The 25933-nt window shown below is 37.6% G+C and overlaps 2 protein-coding genes and 2 non-coding genes across 7 annotated transcripts; 3 read left to right on the top strand and 1 right to left on the bottom strand.

Moving 5' to 3' along the window:
* On the bottom strand, window positions 1-4054 carry uchl1 (ubiquitin carboxyl-terminal esterase L1 (ubiquitin thiolesterase)). Its single transcript, XM_017461460.1, has 9 exons — window positions 3853-4054; window positions 3728-3739; window positions 3194-3322; window positions 2921-3056; window positions 2469-2554; window positions 1968-2015; window positions 1785-1854; window positions 663-721; window positions 1-579 (listed from the first exon to the last, which is right to left on the bottom strand). Exons 1-9 carry the CDS (start codon window positions 3883-3885, stop codon window positions 496-498), a joined length of 657 nt encoding a protein of 218 aa, XP_017316949.1. The 5' UTR covers window positions 3886-4054; the 3' UTR covers window positions 1-495.
* Window positions 4055-7827: 3773 nt separating this feature from the next.
* Window positions 7828-7901, top strand: trnai-aau (transfer RNA isoleucine (anticodon AAU)). Its single transcript has one exon. It is a non-coding gene; the product is annotated as a tRNA-Ile (tRNA).
* Window positions 7902-8704: 803 nt separating this feature from the next.
* Window positions 8705-8778, top strand: trnai-aau (transfer RNA isoleucine (anticodon AAU)). The gene has a single exon. It is a non-coding gene; the product is annotated as a tRNA-Ile (tRNA).
* Window positions 8779-9435: 657 nt separating this feature from the next.
* anxa5b (annexin A5b) lies at window positions 9436-24409 on the top strand. Of its 4 annotated transcripts, none has more exons than XM_017460785.2 (14): window positions 9436-9818; window positions 10121-10280; window positions 10463-10505; window positions 15487-15571; window positions 16323-16417; window positions 18850-18963; window positions 19290-19380; window positions 19561-19640; window positions 19838-19888; window positions 20398-20491; window positions 21206-21301; window positions 21478-21536; window positions 23736-23858; window positions 23996-24409. In XM_017460785.2, the coding sequence occupies exons 3-14, from the start codon at window positions 10503-10505 to the stop codon at window positions 24056-24058; spliced, it is 954 nt and encodes a 317-aa protein (XP_017316274.1). In that variant the 5' UTR covers window positions 9436-9818; window positions 10121-10280; window positions 10463-10502; the 3' UTR covers window positions 24059-24409.
* The last annotated feature ends 1524 nt before the right edge of the window (window positions 24410-25933 follow it).

Raw genomic sequence — 25933 nt, 5'->3', positions numbered from 1 at the left:
TTGTTTTTGCATTCATTTATTTAAACTACATTAGCAGTAACCACAATAACAAGAGATTCCCCTCTTAGCAACAATGGGAAACATTTGTGCTGAACAGCATCGCTGAGTCACTGAAACCCCTCTCCAGTGTCCCCCATTCTTCACTTACAGATAGATTAGATTAGCATAGCACTACACCAGATTACACAACTTTCCTGGTGAAGAGTACATCCGAAATCCAAACCAAATCAGCATTAAGAGCACACGCTGAACTGATTCCAAACTGAACTGAGCCGATCACAAGAACATGTGTCAATTAGGTACAAGTGCAACTACTGCAAATAAGGTAAACAGAATATAAGCCTGGCAGTGGTGAAGAAAGGCAGATAGAGAAAAGAACGAACAGTGTATGATATTCATAAGCAGGCAGCTTGTGTGAACTGTGCAGGATTGATGGGCTCTGGCCTGAAGGAGAGGGGGAAGTTTTTGGTCACAGTCATGGGGCACAGCTCCTCTTCAGGCCTTACAGAGCGCCACAGCAGAGAAGCGCATTTCCCCTTTCTCTCGCTCTATAAATTCACGACACACCTTTGCTGCATCCTACCGAAGGAGAAACATTCCATTGTTAATACTATAATTTTGCAATTTGAATTATGGTTTCAGTTCACCAGAAGATACACTACCATGACAAAGCTGTCTGGATTTGTTGCACCATGGTTCACAGGCCCTTTCATTCTGCCATCTGCAAACACAGACACACTCACTAATAGAATACATGCTGGACTACTGCTTAGAATTTAGTTCAACATGGGCTATATGGGTTGAGAGGAAATAAAAAATAAAAAAAGACAGTTCATGTGCCCTCTTTCCACTTACCATTGTAGGATTTTTGACTAAATAACCTGTTCCTCAATGTATGAAAATGGCTTCCAAAAAATTATTTGCACTATGCTCTCTACATTAAAATTTTTTATTCATTCATTTATTTATTTTACATACATTTTGAACAGCACAACACAGGTGCTCTAGATGAGAGATCACAATCAAGCACTCAGCACTTACTGGAGTCTTTTTCCTGTTAGCTCCTGCTAAAAGATTTGGTATTGCGGCAGGATTTTCTTTGCCTTAAGAACCATTTTCACCTTTCTTGATAAATCAGATATAAAGGCATAGTGTAGCACTATTGCTGATGCTCATTCTTACAATAGTAATAGCCCATGTCAGTCCATGTAATAGCCAAATTTAAGTTTAATTTAAACATTTAAATTAATTCCTACTCAAATAGAACTGAAGTTTAAAAAACAAAAAAAAACCCACAAGATGGTCCTAATACAGATAATTAAAGATTAAAATGTTCCTTATTCTTAAACAGGATTTAAATGGGCAGAAAGACATCTCACTTAACACAAATGTGTGAGATACCTAGAGTATTCAATAATTGAATTATTAAATAACCTGAATCAGTGATGGTGTAAAATAATTATTTCAAGTACCAATTTGCATTTACTTAGGACACATTGTCTATTCTGGTCATGCTTCCCCCTCTATTATGTCCAAATCTTTGAAGACCCACTTTTATTCTCTCTTTAAATCCAGTCTGAGGGTGTAAGATTTGTCCACAAGTATTAAAATGTTTGTTTATAAATCTGTTTTATACTACTTGCACAGCACTTTGGTTCCAGCACTTCTGTTTTTAAATGTGCTTTATAAATAAAACAAACTAAACGTATTGAGCAAGCCACACGTCATTAGTTGAAAGTGAGTAATACGGCATGTTGCACAGTGTAATGCCAGCGCCAACCTACCAAGTTCATGAACCTGATCATTTACGTTGACGAAGGTGATGAAGTGGAAGTTCACGTTGTCGGCTTCTGGCTGTTTCCAAAGGGGTACAAAAGTCATTAAAATTAAACTATTAAATTTAAAATTCAGTATTAAACAATTAAGCAGGAATATTCTCCGTGCGTGTCAGAGTATATGTTTCTTACACGACACTGTCCCTCAGCAGCAACTTCATCATGAGCTGCCTGGATAGCCTGCAAAGTAGGACAGTTTTATTTAAATTCTTCCCCCAGCAAAAAAACCCCAACCCACCCACTAACCTAACATTAACATAAACTAACATTTATAGATCTTGCCTGCTATAGTCACAATACAGTAAGATATGTCATAACTGTAGAATCAAGACAATTAAAGTAAAAAAAATAAATCAATTAAAGCTGTATTTTAATTAAAAAGGTAGACCTGCATAATACTGCACTCTTAAAAAGAAAAAAAAGAAACTAACCCACATACAAAATGGTGCGCATCTACAGCACTTGCTTGATGATTATGATCCATTGTGTGGGATTCAAGCCCCATCTACTGTAAGAGCCACATATTGCAAAGGACAAACAGGGTGGAAAGACTTTCTAATCCAATATGAATTAGAAAGCACTTATCCAGCCTCCTGGTGTCAATGTTGTTTTTCAATTTCACTGCTGTAGTACCTTATTTTGCTCCAGCTTTTCGGCTCGTTCATCAGCGGACAGTCCGGCGGTTTCTTCTAGAAATTTCTTCAAGGTAGAGTCACCCTCTGTGTGCCGACAAAATATTGGTGTTTAACTTATTTTTGTTTTTCTCATCATGGGATTTCTTCCCTGCCAAAACTGCACTACAAAAGTAGTCAGATTACATGCTGTAAATAGTGCCATTTCGAATGCTCCATTTTTAGCAAATCTGGGCATCAGAAATTAATTTTAAAAGAATTAACAGTGTTTAGAATACACTGCTAGATTTCCATGGAGAATAGACAGGCCTGATTACATTCCAACCAGACACACACACACACACACACACACACACACACAATAAAATGCAGTTGGTACTCGATTTTAAAAATAAGAGTAGACTTAAGTTTAATATACAAAATAATCATACAAGTCTGAATAAAATTACCAACCAAAACTGAGTTTCTCCTGATTGTTGGCCACAGCATGCAGCAATCCAATAGTACCACAGGAGTTTACCACCGTCTGACTCAAAAAGTAGACGTCCTTGCATGGGTCAACCGACTGCTTGGAGCGAAACTCCTCATGCTGAGAAGGAATATTAATATATTTCACCAAAGTCAGTTATTTTATACATTTAAAGGCCATCAAATCTGACTGCAGACATATAGGAGGAGGTGACAAAACACCAACATCGCCACTCTATTGAGAGAGAGAGAGAGAACCTGTTGTGTCAATGGGAAGAGAAGCATCAGGGCACAGCAGGGCGTGGGCACCCCAGCTATGGCATCATCCTCAAAGCCCAACACATCCACAAAGCACCAGTCTGACTTCACACCCAGCTTACTCAGCACCTACACACACACACACACACACACACACACACACACACACGCGCGCGCGCGCTCTAGTTACCCAATAAAAATCAACAATATCAGCATCATTGAATCACAGACATCACTGCATTATCGGGCCACAGCTTCAGGCATCAGGCTATGATGTAATGTCAATTAGGAGACATCACAGTTAATCCAACGCTCATATACTTTCCAAATAATACCAGTATCAATACACCAATAAAACCCAATCCTGTGGTAAAGCTAGTCAGAGATGACGATTTAATTCAACCAATCTGGTAGTTTTACCGTTTTGTAACAGAGCAGGTGGCTAAAGCCGAGCCTACGCCCGTTCACTGAGGAACATTAGTTTTCGGTCAAACGCCTCACAGACCAGCTTTGAACATGATTCAGCAGACTCACCTTATTCAGCATCTGCAACGACAACAACAAAAACAACAAATATCTGTTAGCAGTTTGTCCAGAAAAAGTGAAAGCGTCATAAGAAACCAAGTCACGATTAAAAAAAAAAAACAATAACTACAAACCTCAGGGTTTATTTCCATCGGTTTCCACTCCATTGTCGCGGTTGACTGCTTTTATTTTATTTATTTATTTATTTATTTGCTTGTTTGTTTTTCTTCCTTTTTTCCCTCAACAAGCTAGCTAATCAAACGTAACAGTCAAGAATTTTTAAAAATATAAACCGTGCACGCGGCTGATATGCGACCGGTCACATTCCATTTTCTCCAGACGGAGGGGTGTGCGTTTCCAAATTCGTTAGTTTGAACTGGGTTTTGACGTGTCTCAACCCCGTAACTCTGATTTAAACACGATTTCGGGGCGTGTGTTGCTGTTACATTGCTTCAATTCATATAAAAATAAATCGCTGAGCGAGAAAAACAAAAATAAAAATAACATCTCGCTCGCAGTGAAAATAGAACAGTCCGCGGTCAGATGATTCTAGAAACTACCAGTAACGTCCAGGAGCGACTGAATCGATCCATCTAATCTAAGCAATAATTATCTATACTCATCTCTTTAAAAGGCTGAATTAAAAAAATGACTCTCAAAATAATGCGTTTGTATCATTTTGTGACTTTAACATGCGTTCTTTCAAAATTCACTTGTGTATTTTAATTTGTTGTATGCTTTGAATGTCAGCCTTGAATATTAAAGATGGGCCTTGTGGGAGAATAGTGTTGTTCAGGGGGATGATATGGTACAATTACAACAACAATAGCACTGTCTTTACGCATTGAATGGCAGATAGCACACAATAACATACTCCAGTGATGCACAAGACTGCAAAACAACTTTGGAGAAAACATTCCGAACCAGTTTTGCCCTCTGTATTATTAATAGCAAGTAATAAATAAGTCAATCTGGTAAAAAAAATAAAATAAATAAAAAATAAAAATATTTTGATTTGGCAATAAAGTCCTTCTGAGCAGGTAACCCACATCAAATCAAAAGTTAGAAGTCAATTGTTCAGATATTTAAATAAGAAAGTTGGTTTGAGACTTTAAAATGTGCTTTTTGCATAATTCTAATTTTGTTATTATTATGATTACTATTAGTAGTAGTAGTACTCGGTATATTGGGCTTGTCATGGACGACACAACTGGCCTGATCTAATTCACAGAAGGATGGGAGAATATTATTTCGAAATATTATACGACAGCGACATCTACTGGAGGGATGGTGTTCAGTAAACCGTTTCTTACTGGGACAAGAATGGTTACAGTCAAATGAACCATTTTAATCGATCTTTAAAAGATCTATCTATCTATCTATCTATCTATCTATCTATCTATCTATCTATCTATCTATCTACAGTACCTCTATTAATATTGGAAACCTTGGTAAATATAAGCAAAGAAGGCTGTGAAAAATTGCCTCTATTGTTTAACCTTTTGATCTCTTGTTTAAAAAAAAAAAATCCCAAAAATACTCTGCTCTCATGGATCTCAAACAATTATGAATACAACACAGGTTTATCAAAATATCTTTGTTAAATATAGGTGTGCAACAATTATTGGCACCCCATGAATTCACATGAGAAAAACATATTTGAAGTATATTCCCACTGATATTATATATATATATATATATATATATATATATATATATATATATATATATATATATATATATATATATATATATTAGTACAACTGGGTGACTAGGACTTCCTGTTTCACAAGGGTATAAATATGAGGTAACACATAGGCCAAATTCCCCTAGTCATACATAGCAATGGGTAAGATCAAGGAATATAGCTGTGGTGTGCAGTGAAAGGTTGTTCAGCTTCACAAAATGGGAAGTGTCTATAAGAAAATAGCACAAGCATTGAAAAAGCCCATTTCCACCATCAGGGCAAAAATTAAGACGTTCCAGTAAACTGGAAATGTTATGAATCAACCTGGAATTGGACATTGCACTGTGAAAAGGATGGTTTGAGTGGCCAAAAGATCATCAAGGAGGACAATTGGAGAATTGCAAAAGTTAGTTGCGTCTTGGGGTCAGGAAGTCTCCAAAACTACAACCTGAAGTCACCTACATCACCACAAGTTGTTTGGAAGGGTTTCAAGAAAAAAAGCCTCTACTCGCATCCAAAAACAAACTCAAGCATATTCAGTTTGCCAGACACTACTGGAACTTCAAATGGGATCGGATTCTATGGTCAAATGAATCCAAAATAAAGTTTTAGGCAATAAACACCAGTATGGTGGTTTTGGCGTGCACAGAGAGGTATATGGAAAGTACCTCATTCCCACGGTTAAATATTTTGGAGCTCTTTCTCTGCCAGAGGATCTGGACATTTTGTTAGGATACATGGCATCATGGACTCTATCAATTATCAACAGATATTAAATGAAAACCTGTCTGCCTCTGTCAGAAAGCTTCAAATGGGCCATGGTTGGATCTTCCAGCAGGACAATGATCCAAAACATACAACAAAATCAACACAAAAATGGTTTACTGACCACAAAATCAAGGTCCTGCCATGGCCAGCTCAGTCTCCTGACCTGAAACCCATAGAAAACCCATGGGGTTAACTGAAGAGAAGAGTCCTTGCTATGTGTCAGGCATTAACTGCAGAAGACTCAGAGCTGTTATCTTGGCAAAGGGAGGTAGCACAGAGTATTGACTAAAAGGGTGCCAAAAACTGTTGTATGTAATGGATTTGACCACCACAATGGATTGGAAATGAAGCAATCAAGATGTGATTGAAGTATAGATTTTCAGCTTTAATTCAAGAGGTTAAACAAAAATATGGCATTAACCATTTAGGAATTACAGTCATTTTATACAGTGTCCCTCCATTTTCACAGGTTCAAACATAATTGGACAGTTGCCTGATAAGCAGTTTCATGGCCAGTTGTGGCCTGTTTCCTCGTTATTTCACGACAATTTAAGGAGATAAAATGTCTGGAGTTTATCCAAGTGTTGAATTTACATTTGGTAGCTGTTCATAGGAATTCTCAATGTGCAGTCCAAAGAGGTGTTGATGCAACTGAAGGAGGCCATCATTAGTCTGAAAAAAACAAAAACCAGACCTATTAGCAAGAACTTCAGGAGTGGCCAAACCAACTATTTGGTACATTCTTAAAAAGAACGAAGACACTGGTGAACTCAGCAACACGGAAGACCACAGAAGACGTAACACCATGGAAAACAAAGAGGCCACTGCCATTAGGGAATACCGTTGCCATAAAGGGGTGTACTTGGACTGCAACAATATTTAGGTAGGTGGTACGTGTCAAAGTAACATCCAGATGAATGCCAGATCCTGAGGTTTCAAAGCAGAACACTGCCCAGAGCATCACACTTCCTCCACTGGCTTGCCTTATTCCCATAGTGCATCCTGGTGCATCTCTTTCCCAGGTAAGCAACACATATGCACCTGGCCATCCAACATGATGTAAAAGAAAACATGATTCATCAAACAAAGCCACCTTCTTCCATTGCTCTATGGTTTAGTTTTGATGGTCACGTGCCCATTGTAGGTGCTTTCAGTGGACAGGGGTCAGCATGGGCACTCTGACCGGTCCATGGCTACGCAGCCCCAGACACAGCAATCTGTAATTCTGACACCACTGTGTAGCACTGTGGCACTGTGTATTCTGACACATTTCTATCATAGCCAGCATTTACGTTTTCAGCAATTTGTGCTACAGTAGCTCTTCTATAGGATCGGACCAAATGGGCTAGCCTTCGCTCTCCACACACATCAGTGAGCTTTGGGTGCCCATGACCCCGTCGCCGGTTCACCAGTTGCCCTTCCTTGTACCACTTTTGGTAAGTTCTAACCACTGCATACCAGGAACACCCCACAAGACCTGTTGTTTAAGAGATACTTGGACCCAGTCATCTAGCCATCAGAATTTGGCCTTTGTCAAAGTGGCCAAGATCCTTACACTTTCCCAGTTTTTCTGCTTCCAACACATCAACTTCGAGAACTGTTCACTATATTTCACTCCTGATCAGTTTTTTCTTAATTTAGCATTCGTACCACCGGCCGGTTAGCTCAGTTGGTTAGAGCGTGGTGCTAATAACGCCAAGGTCGCGGGTTCGATCCCCGTACGGGCCACGTGTGTTTTTCTGCCAGGGCATTTTTGTCAAAAATGCTTACTTGTAAGATATATATATATATATATATATATATATCGCACAAGTAAGCAATTTTGACATACATATTAGAGAAGGAAATCCTACATTAAATGAGGAACAATACCTAATTTTACAGGAATTTCTAAACTAGTAAATAATCAGTTATTAAATCTATAACCTAGCAACCTATACACACAGCTCTAGACTCTACGTCACACATTTATGTTAATCCAATATGTTTGATATATCATCCAGTATAAAGGATTTAAAAGCCATTATTTCCAGCCACATATCGAGAGTAGTCATTTCAGATTCTGCCGTTGTAAGATATCTAATGTATGTGTTTCTAATCAAGGTAGAAAAATAAAATCCGTTTCACTGGATTCTCCAACGCCGACTTGTGGGGAGTTGTTATGGAAACGTCACAGTCTTTAGAAGCGTTACGACCGTAAACTACTTTACGGTCCTGCAGTATAAAATGAAACACCGTTATGCTGTTTGTTTTGTATTGTTTGTATTTTTCCGCTATATAGTTAGTTGTCTGTAACAAGGAAAAGGCATTTCCGCCTTAACTGTACAAGCAAAACCTTAATATTGTTAAACAACCACTAAAGTTATTCTAAGGTTACATTTTATGGGATTTTTAGCAAATTACAGTCCTTCTGCAATCTTTTTTTCCTGTCTGGAATTACTAAAGATAAACAAATGTAGCCTTATACACACAACTAACTTCACTATTATGGTAATGTACATCACTACATGTGATTTCAGAGGGTGCACACCGGCCGGTTAGCTCAGTTGGTTAGAGCGTGGTGCTAATAACGCCAAGGTCGCGGGTTCGATCCCCGTACGGGCCACGTGTGTTTTTCTGCCAGGGCATTTTTGTCTGAATGCAAATGATGATTGTTGCACTGGATATAAAGGAGTTAAATCCTCAGCTGTCAGACAGTTTCTTGCTAGTACAAGTACGGCAGTAATGTCTGGTTCTCCGTAGGCCTCTATATTCATATATATATGAATGTGCATTATTATGTAAATGTAAATATTATATTCATATTTTTCGCAAAATTGCAGAAGTTCTTTGGACTGGATGGGATGGTTGGCAAACAGCAATTTGCTTGCAAGTCTTGCCATCGATTCTCAACTTTTACTGAGCCATTCAAAGACCTTCAGGTTGGCTTTGTCAGTATGCTTCTTCTCCATTTTGCTGTCATCCCTGACCAGTTTCCAAGTCTCTGCTGATGAAAAGCATCCTCAGAACATGAGGCCACCAACATCATGATTCACTGTGTGGATGGTGTTGAGAACTTTTTTCCAACATGCCTTTTTGCAAACTCCAAATGGGATTGGGGTTTTATTTTATAACCAAACCCTTATTGATACATTAAAACACCAAAAAAGGTCTCACACTTTTTTTTGGGTAGCGACTTGGTATGTTATACTGAGACCATGTGAGACTTTAATTGCACCCAGGTGGACTATTTATGTGAATTCTGATGGCAACTTGTTGCACCAGAACTAATTTAATGGTATCAGGGGGGACTATGTATACAATCCTAACTTTTACAATTGTATGAAACAGTACACAATATAGTTAATGGAAGGTGAATACTTAATCCAGCCACTGTAAAATGAAAACGAGTTGTACTTTTCTAAAAGTTACAGATGGATTCCAGCTCTAATTGTAAAGCACTGAGCTGTGAAACTCAGATACGTCTAAAGCCTAGTTAAACAAGTTAGGTCACCTACGCCACAATGCATTTGGAGATAACCTCTGAGGAGTGGATCTGGGTATACCTGATCTACTAATGCAGATTTGTGAACTGTGCTAAGGAACTCACTTTGCTAGTTATTAATCATTGTTTGTAGACAATCAGGCTGTCCTGCTTAAGCACTGGTAAGTCTCAGGGGTGACTGAAACAGAAATTTGAAAGTAAGTTACCTCAGAAAAGCACAATCTCTAAATAAGATCTTTTAATATAGAGATGAAGCCATTAATATGTGGTGGACACCTTTAGATGCATCAATTTTAATTTCAGTACACAGGTCTCAGAAATAATCAGAGAGCATCACAAAAGAGGAGGGGAATATTATATAGGTTAACATTCATGAAAAACATTTTTAAAAAAAAATGTTTTATAAATGTCTTATCTGTAACATCTTGGTTTGCATTATTCCATGATTCAACTCGACTCTCAGAGAGTTTTGGAACTACGGGTTGCCTTTAAGCAAAAACTACACCACCCATAATCCCCAGCAACTCGTGGAGTGAACAGGGTGCGGCTCTGTTTAAAGAGCTTTTCCTCTTCTCCTGCCTTCACTCTCACTCTCTCTCCTGCAGCACGGGAAACTTCTTTTGGTAAGTACATTTATTTTCAATCTACTTTCTATTCTGTTCTGTAACACGTTCTTGAACTATTGTGATAAGTCGTGCAGGTGAGCCTTTACCTGTTGTTAGGATCATTATGACGTGGCTGTCTTTCAATGTGTGTCATTTGACACAATTATTTAATTCATTATGCACTTTTTCCCCCCTCTTAGAGCTGACTTGTCAAGCAGAAATCCAAAAAAAACCAAAACCATGGTGAGTCAAAAATAGTGCTGTTTTGCTTTTATTATCCCACTGCACAAAGAGAAGTAACGCTTTTAATGATTGAATTGGCTGCTCTTGAACTACCTTACATACTGTTCTTTCTTCTTCTTCTTCTTCTTCTTCTTTTTTTAAATTTTTTTTTTTTTAAAGAGTTCCTAGTGTCACTGTAACAACATTGGTTCTTTGCTCTTATGCAGTATTTTAAACACTTTTTGCAAACGTACTGAGGTGTTCAAAATCATATAGAAAGTGTAGGTAAATGATTGCACTTTTGAGTTCATTACTGAGATTCTTCACAACCACTATTTGTTCAGAACCTGGTGCCTGTCAAATGCAGTGCAAACATCCCACCATGCTGGTTTGACAGTTAAGAAAGGGCGATGCCTGTACATTCCAATTCAGCACACAATCATTGTACACTCCCATGAGTGTGACAATTTTTTTTTTGTAAGTCTGTTTTCTCACTTCTTTCATTCTTATCAACAAGTTTGTCTTCTGTCTGTCAGCCAACAGTCTCTCAGGTTAGATCGTGTGTGTAATTTGGTCCATCAGCTTACCAAAGTGTCTTTATATGACATGTTATTAAGAATAATGTGAGGTTAAATCTCTAAATCTGGTTGCCAAAATAATATTTTAAGCTTTTTGAAGGTTCCCTTTTTGGTCACTTGTGACTCACTCTTGGCTGTCGTGGGTGAGCTGAGATGGATATCCTTAAAGATTTCCCACAAACATTCATTTTCCTCCTTGATTCACTGGATATTAACACCAGGATACTGTAGATTTGTAACTAACAACTGCTGGTGTAATCACAAAGACTGTGCTGTGCTCAGCCCAGGCCTCTGATTGACAATCTGCTCATATCTAACATTTTGACACGTGTACTAAGGCCTACTGTTTGACTCTATAGTGACAGTTGTGGAAATGAAATGATTTATAATCCCATAAGTGGATTGGTTCCCTTTTGAGTCTGGTTTCGCCTCAGGGAGTTTTTCCTGATTTCTGTAAAGCTGTTTTGTGACAATTTTAACAAGTGCTAAATGTGTTATGCAAATAAAATGTAATACTTTTTATTTTTTTTTTATTTTTTTTAATTTGAACTTTGAAAAAGTTGACCAGACACATGACGATATAGGAGCTTTACTTTAGTGGGAAAACTTAGTCATCTAAAGTATCCAGAGGGTGGAAAAGAGGTCTTGGTTGTAGTGAAATATGAGCTGAGATGTAGAGAAAAGTTTTCCAATCTTTTCTTCTCCAGACACTGTTGACTCATACTGCATGTGTGCACTCCTAGCAGGGCGGGTTTTTCCTCTCTCTCTCTCTCTCTCTCTCTCTCTCTCTCTCTCTCTCTCTCTCAAATATCACTTCCATCTGCTGTGGTTTCAAGGGTGGAGTTGTGTTTGCATAGATGCATGCACAAACCTTGATAAACATTAATAATCCCTTTCAAACAAATTAAACGACCACGGATCCTGGACTGTAAACATAATGCTTGCATTCTCACAGGCAGGAAGAGTTTGATATGAGAACAGCACTGAAAGAAGCGAGCTCGTTTGTATCTGTCTATGTTTGCTTGTCAGAGACTGTTTTTGTCTGATGCAAGCATTGGATGTTGATCCTTAAAATTGTTGTGAGATTTGTGGATGTTTTCTTGATGAGCAACACAACTGGCAATGTCACTCATGCACATTTTACATGCAGCACTATATGATGAGTTATTAAAGGCAGGTTAGTGATAGTTCTGATTTCCACATGGTACGTACAGTATGTGTACAGTTTTCTAAAACCGTGTTCAAGTGCAAGTGAGCATGCCATATTAAAAAAAAGATATACTGACTGCATAACAAATAATGTTTATATAATCTTCAAATTAATAGCAAAGACTGTTTATTGAGCTAATAAAGCCAGTGGCATTTGAGCCACGACTCCGGAGTGTCTGAAGTGCTGAAATCTGTGCTTTTGTCCTCAGTTCTAAAAGACTAAGTTTTTCTACCCATCATGCCTTGATCAGACAGGAATGCTACTCTTTTGGATTTGGGTTTGTACAAGCAGGCACAACAGGAACTGAAGATTCGACTCATTTAAGCATATTATGAGAGCCAGAACTTCCAAACAAACCCGAGCACAGTATTTACAATGTCACATTAAAATTCTTCATTTACATGAATACTATTTTGGTGCATATTTAAATACAAACTCGTTCCAGAAAAGTCTGATTCATGAAGTTTCAAGGTCGCAATTGAAAATGAATCATCCTGTCCTAAACGTATTCCACCTGAAATCTTGAAGCCCAGCTTTTAACCAGAAACCCCACAGTGGTGTACTTTTATAATAATGTATTATTAGTGTGTTTAGTCAGATGTTCCTGCCACACTGTATTTAACCCCACTGCAAAAGACCTAATCCATTAATTTTCCAGCTCTGTCAGTGTTTTGGGTTTGATCCAGATTAATTATTCAGAGAGATTGAATAGCATGGCAATAGAACAGATTGCAGAATATCAGATTACTATGAAGTATTAGCTTCACAGTTGTATACCTCTAACGCTACAACAATGGCTGAAATCAACATGAGGTGGACTTAAGTAGTTCTACCTATACGAATTGTTCAGTAGTAATAGATCTGTCAGAGATGTGACTTGAGGTTGGAGTTGCATTTGGGGCGGCAAGACTTATTTCAAAGGTGGCAGCTGCCACCCCGCACCACCCATGTGACCATACCTGTACCTGTTTGTAGTTAAATTGCAAATGCTTAGCTCTGTATCACTGTCGACTCCTTTAACAGCTCTGTGCTTGTGCATGTTGGTGAGGACCAAATGTCTCCAAAAGGATAGGAATACCTGACAGTTTTGATGTAATGGGGACATTTGCTATAGAGACAAGCTAAACTGCCCCCCCCCCCCCTTTCTTTTTTTTTTAAATTACAAAAACTGCTGCTTTTATTTAAAACACTTCAAGAGCCCAAACATTTCCTTTTGGTCACTGAGGTTAAGGTTCAGGCACATGATTATGTAACTGTATTAATAATTGAGTCAGTGGAAGGTCCATACAAGGATAAGGTGTGTGTGTGTGTGTGTGTGTGTGTGTGTGTGTGTGTGTGTGTGTGTGTTGTGGAAAACGTATCATGACAACTTGGTTGTCACCAAGTTACTGGTTGCATGTATGTGTGGGTGTGTACGTAATTAAGTACAGGTCCTACTCGTGGTTATTTATGAAACACTTTTAGTCTCGCACAAATAGAACTGATCAATGTTGAGGAACAGTAAATGCAGTAAACCTGTATAATATGGATAAAATACTAGCCGTTAGAGAAACAGGAACATTACACTGCTAGTTATTGAAATAGTTAAAAAAAAAAAAAAAGAAAGAAAAAAAAGCCCTCATGTGACATGGCCTAGATGACGCTCAATGATTACTCATGTGGCACATCAGTATTACAAAAGCCAGTATTGCAGTACCATTGATATAACATTTCTGCACAGACCTAGAGCTAGACATTTGATGTATTCTTGTGTCAGTGCTGATTTGATTCACTAATATTTGTTGTGATATGAAACTCCAACATCAGGGCATGCTGAGATTATATAAACTTGAAAACGAAGAACATGAAGCTCTACCTCTGACAGACTTCTGTATCCTGTTATTCTGACTTGTTATTTTAATTGTAAGGCCAAATAGGAAGTCCCACACCAACATAACAACATCTGAGGGGAAGCGAAAGTAAAAGTGATCAGGAATAATTGCAACTTGTATGCAGTCGCTGGTCTGCTCTTGTTGTGTTAAATTGCACTCTTTTTAACCAAAGTTAATTGTAAGGGATGGGATTGCACTATTTAAGAAGATGGCGCAACATCTCCAGTCCCTTTAGTCCTTACTTCCTTCTGTCAAGAGGCTTGTGACAGTTGTGTGTTGTAGGTTCGCACACATCACATGGACTGTAAGAGTAACTCTTATGACTCATATTAAGGCTGGGACTGTAGACCAATATGATGGCCTACTCTACTTTACTTAGGAAGTGTGAAGTTGTCAAATTATTAATGTTAAGATGCACCGCTATAGATAATCGTATACTTCTATACTGGTGCGGTGGATTTTAAAATATGCTAAAGGTTTTGAATACAGGGTAGTGTACTTTTTAAATGCCACATTTCGGCATAGTTTTGAAAAACGTCTGAAGAAGAAAAGTAACAAGCGTGTTATAAAACAGATTCCAACATTGTCCCAATCCAAATATTTGAATATTTAGTAGTACAGTACATCAGTAAACTCTATGATGTAGGCTACTGAAAACCACATTAATTGGGTTGTATATGTATGATACACAAAATGTATACGCCTAGTTATTCCAATAGTAATAATGGCATGTGCTCGGTAAATGTTAATGATTCGTAAAGGATTCTTTGCAAACTCATTTACTAATAAGTGTGAGAGTGTATACTTGAAAATAATAAGAGAATGACAGTATTTAAAAGCTTCATGGGCTTTTAAGCTTGTGTACTATTGCATAAGATTTAATTTCTGTCTAAGCCAGTGTCTGACTCATAAACCCAGTTCATCCCCGCCCCTCTCTCTCTCTCTCTCTCTCTCTCTCTCTCTCTCTCTCTCTCTCTCTCTCTCTCTCTCTCTCTCTCTCTCTCTCTCGCGCTCTCTCTTACTTTTTTCCCCCTCGTCCCACACATTAGTTGCTCAGTCAAAAATTCCTTGTGGAAAACTACTCAGCTGACCTGCATTAGTTTTTAAACGGACAGGCAGCACAAAAAGGCAAAATGGTATAGAGTTGGTGATGCATATTATTAATGTGTTAACTTTATTTGTAGATTCTTTAAAACTGTTTTATTTCTTTCTTATTTATTTATTTATTTATTTATTTTAGCTTTACAGTAATCTATAAGATTGTAGTGAAGAGCTACAGTTTTAAACTCCAGAGAAGAAACACTGAAAAATAAATGTATGTTTACATCCCCCCCTCTGCCCAGGCTGGAAGAGGAACCATCAAGGCTCAGAGCGGATTCAACGCCAACGCTGATGCCGAGGCTCTTTACAAGGCTATGAAAGGATTTGGTTAGTCACCGTGCACACATCCACACATAGTTTTTGAAAAGCGTTTCAGTGCTCATAAGTCAACAGAGCACAATGCCAGAAATCAAATCATTAATATCAGGTGGTTTTAGACACTTCTGAGTGTAACACCAACGTGAGTAAAATACATTTGAGTATTCTAACAGTCTGAATCAGTCTTGAGAATGATGAATGAGAAGTAAATAGAATTCAAAATGTGAAGGTCACACAGGAGTAGATCATTGGATACAAACAGGTTGACTGGAGTCCACTGGTTTCGTCTGAATTGGGGAAATAAGTACAAACATAGTTGAAGATTATCTTAAGTGTTATGTAGTGTTACCAGAAATAGTGTAGTGGAATGAGTGATTGATTTGTGCTGGACGGATGGCTGGAAGGGATAGATATATGAATAATACTATCACACAGGTACTACTATGCTACCATTTCCCATCACGCTTTATGGAAATAACTGTTGCTTCCAACCAGCAATATGTAAATTGCCTTGCATTAGTATTCACCTCCCATGAACGATTCCACATTGTGTACATCATTTCTAAATTATTGAGCAATCTAAATAAGTTTTCCAATATTGTGATTAAATAATGAATTATATGATTAATGATGTCTCATCCCAGTTACTTCCAGGTTGTATTACTACAAAAAGTGGGAAAGTTCCTGGGGGGTGAATACTTATGCAAGATTGGGTACAGGTGAAGAAATGAAACGCAATATTTGTTACTTGTGTGCTCAGGCACCGATGAAGCAGCCATTCTGAATCTACTGACGGCTCGTAGTAACGCTCAGCGGCAGCAGATCAAAGCCGCCTACAAGACCCTGCACGGCAAGGTAAAGACTTATACATTTTAAATTATTAATAAAATAAAAAGTTCACATTTTTAAATGGTTTCCCAACTTGTAGTATAACTATATAAACGTACCACAATTACATACAGTTATTCGGAAAAGTAAGTGAACTGTGTGAGTCAGTTAAAAATATAATATTAAAAAAAGATATTAAATATATAAGTATTTTAGTATTTAAAAAAAAAATTCTTGAAAAAAATACTTAGAAATGCAGCAATGTTTATTCCAAGTCACTCTAGTGCCAACGATCAAGCTTTATTCCTACATTCGTTGTGTATTTCCCTTTGTTCATTCACTCATGGGGTATAGTGACCACCAGTCATGTTAAAGCAAACAGTTAAAGCAAACATGTGAACAATGATGTGACCCAGCAGTGAGGGATTGCTTCAGACATACAGCTCAGCCATGTTTCCACGAGCTTTATTTAGAGTCAGACAAGTAAAACATCTGTCCTTAACAAAAACACGCTTTTGCAGAGAATGTGACTTGGAGAAATGTAATTGGATAGCTCAAAGAGATGTAAAAGGAGTGGCAAAAATGCAGCTTGTTCGATCATTTCTGACCTGTGTAGACCTTGAAAGCTAAGTAAGAAGACTGATATTAACCAAAATGTGTGGGACAGTGGTGTCTCATCCAGAGGGGCACACTGGACAATACAAATGAGTGGCCAACGGTTTAATAACAATTGTTGCTGTTGATCATGCTGCCCAACATAGCTTCCATTGAATTATTATTGCACCTAGTGGACAAAACTGGGAACTGCAGCAAGCGCTAACAGAGGCCCATTGGGTCAGGAATCACGCTGCCCCATGCTTAAGTCTTTAAATCTTTACATTGTCCAGCCCTCATATATATATATATATATATATATATATATATATATATATATATATATATATACACACACACACATACACACCATATAACTTTCAAAAATATGTTCCTTCCTTCCCTCTCTCATCGTTACTCATTACTCTTGTTTTTTTTTTTTTTAAATATTCTGTTCTTTCCCTTGATATTTGTCCTTGTACTTTTTCCCTTCTTCAATCCAATTTTTAGATTAGATTTTTAATTTTTAACAAAATGATCAATCTGTGAGAAAGTCTAGATTGTGTCTGCTGATAATCACAGTGATGAGCCAGTAAAGGTCTATAAATGATTCCGTTGTAAAAAAAAAAGATTAGCGAACTGTAAGAGAGTGCAAACACAGGTTAGAAGATGAGGAGTAAATGAGTACAGAACCTGAGATAAATTAAAAACGGAAGCCTTTTCCACAACTGATTACAACAGGAAAGGATAACGTCTGTACAGGTTTTTATCTCTTAGTAGTTTAATGGATAATATGTGTGAGTAATTTGAGTTTGTGAATTATTAATTCTTAATTAAATACTGTGTATAAACAGACCCATGTTCTATTGATTCATGGTTAACCAACCCTAATGATTAAGGTCATATAAAGCAATAAGGAACAGTTTTCATTGTTGGGCACAAGGAAGGGAATTTGTCATTAATGATCCAGCTCTTTCACACCACAGAATTAACCCTTAAACGTCTGGGTATTTTTGTAAAAACTTGTATCAAACACTTATTGAGCTACAAGCTGCCATGATGATGATGATGATGTAAAAACCGACAAAACATTTTTAAACCCACCAAACATGACGATGCAACATGTATTTTATTCTATTAATCATTTACCTCGTGTTGACTGTGGTAAAAACCGCACAGCAAAGTTCATAGCTACTTGTTGACAGATATTTTCACCAGGGAGTAAGTGATATATAAGGTTCAAGAATGAATACTAAGGAGTAGGTTGATTTTTTTTTTTTTTTTTTTTAAAAGAGGTTTGTAGGCTTTAATTTTGGCCCACACTGTAACTCATTGTAATAATTAAGTATGCAATTGTGAGTCTATGAACCCTGGATAACCGGCAAGGGCACATCATGGGATAACTTCTTGTGCACGCATGTTGAGACCTTCCACTGAGTGATAAATGAAGACACATAGAACACAGCATGTGTGAGATCTCAGATGATGGAAATGTTATGAGTGAAAGTGTAACATTCATACAGCAGTTGATATTTGATTAATTTCTGCTTGTGAATTGCTTTATGGAGTCATTTACAAACAATTCAGATGAGTTTTGAATACAGAAGCTTGGTTTAAAATTATAACTAACTTTCAGGAAGTCATTCAGGAAGCAGAGATTGTCCTTATTTCTCCTGTCAGCTTCGTCCTCTTATCTAACTTCCTCATTCCATTTTATACCTGTAATCTGTGAATCCACCTGGTCTTTTTTTGAAAGAAAGTAGTAATTTCAGACCCCCGCGCGCTCTCTCTCTCTCTCTCTCTCTCTCTCTCTCTCTCTCTCTCTCTCTCTCTCTCTCTCTCTCTCTCTCTCTCTCTCTCTCTAGGACTTGATGCAGGAACTGAAATCAGAGCTGACAGGGAAATTTGAGACTTTGATTGTAGCACTGTTGGAGACGCCTACAATGTATGATGTGAAGTGCCTGAAGCATGCCATTAAGGTATAACCCCCCCCCCCCCCCCCCCCCCCCACACACACACACACTTATGTCATTCTAACAATGTACACATACCCAGCTCCTCCTGTTACTTTGGTTTCCTCCCCCAGTCCAAAGGCATGCTCTGTAGGCTGGTTGGCTTTTCCAAACTGTCCATTGTGTGTGATTGTGCCCTGCGATGGGTTGGCACCCCGTGTCCCCCACCTTGCATCCTGAGTCCCCTGGGATAGGCTCCGGGTTCCCAGTGACCATGTGTAGGATAAGTGGTATGGAAAATGGGTGGACATACCCAGCTCAGTCTGAAGAATTGTCGTTTTTTTCCCCCTCAGGGTGCTGGAACATCTGAAAAGGTTTTGATTCACATCCTGGCTTCAAGAACTTGCAATGAGATTCAAGAGATCAATAAGGCCTACAAGCAGGGTATGAGAATCTGGGGTTTTTACTTTTGTATGGGTTACAGATTGTAGTGCTGATTATTTGTATAATTGGTATAAGGATCAGGGTTTGGGTTGTTTACTAGATGATAATTGTGTGTGTGTGTGTGTGTGTGTGTGTGTGTGTGTGTGTGTGTGTGTGTGTGTGTGTGTGTGTGTGTTATAGAGTATGGTAAAAGCCTGGAGGATGATGTGACTGGTGACACTGATGGAGCCTTCAGGCAGATGCTGGTCATTTTGCTGCAGGTAATGTTACTAGTCAGCAGAACGTGTGTGTGTGTGTGTGTGTGTGTGTGTGTGAGAGAGAGAGAGAGAGAGAGAGAGACTGACTAATGTGTAATACTTTTTTAAATAATAAAGTAATGATTGCATTATGTCAATATGGGGAATGGTATAAGTGTATATAATAGTTATTGTTTTAATGAGAACTGTTTTGGTTGTAGGCAAGCAGACAGCAGGGTGTACAAGAGGCCTTGGTACAAACCGATGCGAAGGTATGGATGTATGTTAGACTAGCAAAATAAGACGAAATAAAACTATAGCAGAATGGAAAGTACTGCCATCTAGTGGTCCAGATGTAGCAGATGAATGTTCATGTACTTCAGCAATTTGCAGTGAATGTTATAGTGCCCCCTACTGATCTTTTAGAATGATGCCAAAAGAGCTACAGAGTACAGTAGTTGATTTTCTGTAGAGTTTAGAAAAACACCTCTTGACAGACTTGTTCACTCTGAGTGTTTCTTGTTTTAGCCACCATCAGTGTTACTTTATTTTAAAGGGCAACACCAATGCAATTATTGAAAAATATAGCAAAAACACGAGTTTTCTTTTCTTTCTTTAAATTTATTTATTTATTTATTTGAATGATCTTTACCAGTATATCTTCCATAAAAATGAGGTAGCATTAGTCTAAAGCAGTGGTCACACCAGATCTCTCTTAAGCTTTAATATGTGTGTGTGTGTGTGTGTGTATGTGTGTGTGTGTGCGCGTGCATGCATGCAGACCCTCTTTGAAGCAGGAGAAAAGAAATTTGGTACAGATGAAGAACAATTTGTGACTATTTTGGGGAACCGCAGTGCTGAACATCTTAGGAGAGGTATATTTTTTTCTCTCTCTCTCTCTCTCTCTCTCTCTCTCTCTCTCTCTCTCTCTCTCTCTCTCTCTCTCTCTCCTTTATAAAAATTAACCCGCATACAAAGAAAAGTCATTCCCATGAGAACATTTTTACTCTCAACGACACGTGGGGAAAATTTTACATCATTACCAAAAAAATACACTGGTTTATATAGCTCGTAGTCCTTATGAACTCTGTAGTTGGCTCGATCATGTCCTGTTTCCGTGGGGTAAAATATGAGGCCGTGCTCACCAACTGTCTTTGTTTTGTTTTGACAGTTAGTTGATCTTTTGTTAAGATGTATTTTCCAACCTCTTCAGATATTATAGGAGAAGATTCAGAGCTGTTATCTTGGCAAAGGGAGGTAGCACAAAGTATTGACTAAAAGGGTACCAATAATTCTTGCACACCTATATTTAACACAGAATTATTATCATTATTTTTTTTTAAATAAACCTGTGTTTTGTTTGCAATTGTTTGATATCCATGAGAGCATTTCTGTGGATTTTTTTAACCAAAGATCAAAAGGTTAATCAATAAAGACCTTTTTTTTTTGTTTATTTTTTATTATTTTATTTTTTTTTACAGCCTTCTTAGCTCATATTCACCAAGGGTGCCAATATTAATGGAGGGCACTGTAGCTAGGTCTTGTTCTGTCCTCCACATTGAGCACTGGATTCTGTTGCATTTTTGCAGTGTTTGCTGAGTATATGAAGCTGTCTGGATTTCAGATCGAAGAGAGTATTAAAAGAGAAACCTCAGGACACCTGCAAGAAGTGCTGCTGGCTGTGGGTAAGACACACGCACACGCACACGCACACACACACACACACACACGCACACACCATTGAAAACTATTAGTTCACATCCTAAAATACTCTCTTCCTTCTCTTCTCCCTTACTCCTTCTCTCTTATGTCTCATAATGTGTACTTTCGCTCTCTCTTTTGCATTTCTTCTCTCTTACAGTAACGTGTGCCAGAAGTGTTCCTACCTATTTAGCTGACTGTCTGCATAAAGCAATGAAGGTAAAAGTCTGGCTTTATCCCAAATGCTGACATTCATGCTCAGATAACTATTACTACACAACCATTTTAGGAAATATAACAAACGCTAAAGTCCTTGATATTTTAAGGTGTTTATACGGTGTAGTTTCAGTGCATGAGGGACTGTAGGGAGTAATGCATTCTGGGCATATAAATATATGCATTATATAAATGATTTGCTAACATATTCTACCTTAACCCCTTAACCTCCTATGACTGGTTGTTCGATCCAGACATACAATCCTCACTCTTCTAACTATTCCTTTCCTGTTACTTTCAGTGTTGTTACAGAATACTGAGTCTTAAATGTGCTTTAAGATGAATAACTGAATCATTATTTGGGACTTTAAGGGGTTACTTGTAGCTTCATGAAAGATTTCTTTTTCAGAAACAGCCCTCACTTTTTTTTTTCTTTTTCTTTCTGATGGTCTCAAGTTAACTTGACAATGTCTTCTTTTTAGCAATTCCATCTGGGATATAAACTCTCTATTATGGCCCGACTGATGTAAATATTTTCTTACCATACATTATATTACCAATAATAATATAGTATTTAAAAAGCTATATGGCTTGAAAAAATTAGATAAGTTGTTTTTTAAAAAAAAAAAAAAAAAAAAAACTATTTGAATGACTTAAATTTTCCAGTATAATTGTGCTGTCTTAATATTATCAGATGTTGTTTGGAAAAATCACTATATCAGTCAGGCCATACACTCTATGGGCCGTATTCAGAGTTTGCCAAAAACCGAGGCGCGACTGATGAGAATTTTGTTGCACGATATTGGCTCGAGCATTTACATTTACAGCATTTGGCAGACGCCTTTTATCCAGAGCGACTTACATCAATCTCATTTTACAACAGAGCAGTTGATGGTTAAGGGCCTTGCTCAAGGGCCCAACAGTGGTAGCTTGGCAGTGCTGGGGCTTGAACTCCTGACTTTCTCATCAGTAACCCAGAGCCTAAAACCACTGAGCCACCACTGCCTTAGGAAGTTGCAGTATTTAAGTCTAATGCCATTGGCTGACAGTTTGATGTAATACACCATGTTACGCTGAAATGTGTGGTTTTTGGACATCTGAGGAGGCAGCATCTTAATGTAGGACATGCCTCTCTCAAAATGACCCGAGTCATTTGTTTTAGATAAAATTATTAATGTTAACAAAAAAGATGCAAAATAAAAGAATGTGCTGGATCAAGTGCTATTTGATAAGACGTTGAATAATGAATGTGGAAGCCATATGATTGAAATGAAACCAAATTTTCAGTGACATAATGTGATAATTAATCCAGGACTGTTCGTGCAGCAATATACTAGATTTCTAGACGTCCTATATGTATTTTATATCTTCTCATTCATATATCATCGTATTAATCTTTATTTAAATTTTTAGAACATATTACGAACATTTCACGACAAAGGAAAAAATTTATGTAAACTGCCTTCTTAAGTCTGCATCTTCTATCCCGTCGATTCCCCCCCCCCCCCCATCTTAAAGACAAGTGCTTGTGTTTAAAGACCCTCTTGAAAATCTCGTTTTGTACGCTTCTACTCAAAAATAATCCCGTAACCTTGGAAACTGCACGCAAGTAACGTTAATATCTGTAAATCCACTCTAAATATGAGTAACTCTGTCTGCGTAAATCGGCGGCTCTGAATACGGCCCTACGTGGAGTGTCAGTATATGAATGCTCATACGCTGTGTGCGGTGCTGAAATTCTATGCTTCATTGACGCAGGTTTTCTTCAAACAGTCTCTCTCCTATTTGTCTGTTAACCCAACCTGACTCGGAGTGATATCACTACTTTTGGTAGTTTCTGTTCGGTCTGATGTGGTGAAGGGCGTGAAGAAACGGGCCGAGCGCAAATCCTGTGTTCTTCCCAAACGAAACGCACCAGTGCGGTAAACACAACAGGGTTTGATTCAAACATTCTTAAAACTGCAGAAGTGAAAGAGGAAAACAGCCAGGCCTCCTTTATTAGTCCTGTTAAGTCTGATCTTTCAGACTGATCTTTTTTTTTTTCTAGTAAAAAAATCTATCTAAATTTTTAGATTTTGATTCCAAATAGCCACCTAAGGAGAGGAATTGTGTGTATATATTGTTGATATTTCAACATATATACCTCCTCAACAAGCAACAAGTTTTAAGCATGTTGCTGATGCAAATCAGCCGTGTCCACAGGGCGCAGGGACTGACGATAAGACGCTGATCGAGATCATGGTGTCCCGCAGTGAAATCGACATGCTGGATATACGTGCAGAGTTCAGAAGGATGTTTGCCACGTCTCTGTACAAAATGATTAAGGTATGTATTTTTTGTCTAAAAAAACCCCCACCAAACTACAGTTTTTCATATGATATTGAAGAGATCTTGTTTAAATTGCAATACCCCAGTGCATATAAACAATATATTTCCCTCTCTCTTGTTACTCTTTATTACAGGGTGATACTTCTGGTGATTATTCTAAAACCCTGCTTGTGTTGTGTGGCGGTGATGATGCCTAAATCCGCTCCTGGATCTACACTTCGATATTCTGGCAATTTCACACTTAACAAATTGCTGAAAATAGATTTTTAGTTGTACATGTTACTAATAGTGATGCTCAGTAACTCATTACATTGATAATTCATAATAATGAAGTCGGTTTTAACATCACATTGTTTTTTTTTTCTCTTGCATACTATTACATGCTTGTAATTGTGTATTGGTCCAAAATTTTGTAAAAGAAAGTAAATAAAAAGGAGGTTTCAGTCATGGTGCTACAAAACCAAAAGTTCAGTGAAGTAGATAAATATTGCTATGTGATTTCTTTATACTGCTTTAATAAATAAATGTTATGGGCATTATAAAAATGGTATGAAGTGGGGAAACATCCTTTTTTTCCCTTTGGGTTAGGTGAAATAAACTGTTGATGTCCTTAATGTTTTCAAACTAATAGTTTCTGAGACGAGTGATGATTTATTCGTGAAGTAAATTAGTAATTAAAGACACACAAATGCCCGTCCTTTCAAATAATCACTCACATATTGAGTTGAACTTTTTTTTTTTTAAAGCTACAAAAAAATTTAATTTTTTAAATTTATAATTATTATATTTTTAAGAAAAACAAGGTCGAAACTAATGATTTTGTGTCCATTCCAATCAGAAAAGTCATGGGCTCAAGCTTCACATGCTGATGAAATTCATCCCTTTTTACAATTGCATTATTCCACAAATCCAGATGGTAATCGCAGAAAACCTGTTTGACCTCTGTCCAAATCACAGCCTTGAAAATATGTATTGTTTTTTCAGCTCTACATTGATCATTTAATACTATTTTGACCCCAGCCAAAAGCCCAGAAGCTTACATTATCCTTCATGTTTCCTGAAGCTCACGGCATAGAGCATCAGACTTCCAAACCCTGTTTTTGTCCCTTTTGCAGAATTGATCTGTTCACCTTTGAAAGTCTGTTCACTTTTGGATGACTTTGCAAGTCCTTCTGAAATAATTAGGAATTTTGAATAATAAACACTGATAATGTCAGCAATATTGCATGAATGCTATGGTGCTTGGACCCCAATAATCACTGCTTGTGGCCATATTTACTATTATTATTATTATTATTATTATTATTGTTATTGTTATTCTGATTATTATTTTATGTTACAGTATGCATGCACACAATACTTCTGAAGGAATTTGGTCAACATCGAATTAAAATGAGCTTGGTATGACATATGAATGATACGATATTCTGCACATTCTGCATATTACTTCTGCATAAAGTACATTGGAGAAATAGACCTCTCAGAGACATGTTTCGAGGTCAGACTTGTGAAGTTGATATGGAAAGGCCTATTTCAAGGGTCCTATACAAGAATGCTAGCTACTGCTCTCACTTGGGTCTCTCAGAGGTAAAAAAAAAAAAAAAAAACAACAACAACATATGATCAAAATATGACACAGTAAGTCAAAATTAAGTCAAATATATTATGATGACTTTCTATTTTATTGTGTGCATTTCATCACATCAGTAGATGGCGTGAGAGAACCAGATAAAGTGTATCAACAATCCTGTGTGTCTATTGGAGACCAGTTATGGATTAACTGGAGTGATGAGGAACTGTCAGAGCTCGAATACACAGACAGTGCTGGCATTTCTACCTCTGTGCTTCTGTTTTTCCAGTATTTTTGGGAGCATAAAAGTAGGGTTCATATTTAATTTTAAAATCTTCTGGTTTAGGCCACACCCACTTCGGGTTTAGATCGGTATGCAGATACAGATATGATATTTGGAGTACAAAACAGATACAGACACAGACATTGGATTACACCCCTAATACATACATATTTATGCCTTTTGATCATTTAGAATAGACAATCCTCCTACTGGCATGTT

The sequence above is a fragment of the Ictalurus punctatus genome, chromosome 29 (genome assembly GCF_001660625.3).
Source record: "Ictalurus punctatus breed USDA103 chromosome 29, Coco_2.0, whole genome shotgun sequence".
Classification (NCBI taxonomy): domain Eukaryota; kingdom Metazoa; phylum Chordata; class Actinopteri; order Siluriformes; family Ictaluridae; genus Ictalurus; species Ictalurus punctatus.
Note: the sequence above shows the minus strand (reverse complement) of the source record. Positions and strands in the feature narration are given on the sequence as shown.

What these genes read in the sequence shown, in the direction of transcription:
- uchl1 (XM_017461460.1), bottom strand. Translation starts at nt 3,885, where the DNA reads ATGGAGTGGAAACCGATGGAAATAAACCCTGAG. An exon ending in TCTTCCCATTGACACAACAG is followed by an intron (nt 3,057 to 3,193) that starts GTTCTCTCTCTC and finishes ATTCCTTCTCAG; the next exon opens with CATGAGGAGTTTCGCTCCAA. An exon ending in TGATCAGGTTCATGAACTTG is followed by an intron (nt 722 to 1,784) that starts GTAGGTTGGCGC and finishes CTGTGTTTGCAG; the next exon opens with ATGGCAGAATGAAAGGGCCT.
- anxa5b (XM_017460783.2), top strand. An exon ending in TGCTGGTCATTTTGCTGCAG is followed by an intron (nt 19,641 to 19,837) that starts GTAATGTTACTA and finishes TTTTGGTTGTAG; the next exon opens with GCAAGCAGACAGCAGGGTGT. An exon ending in TGGTACAAACCGATGCGAAG is followed by an intron (nt 19,889 to 20,397) that starts GTATGGATGTAT and finishes GCATGCATGCAG; the next exon opens with ACCCTCTTTGAAGCAGGAGA.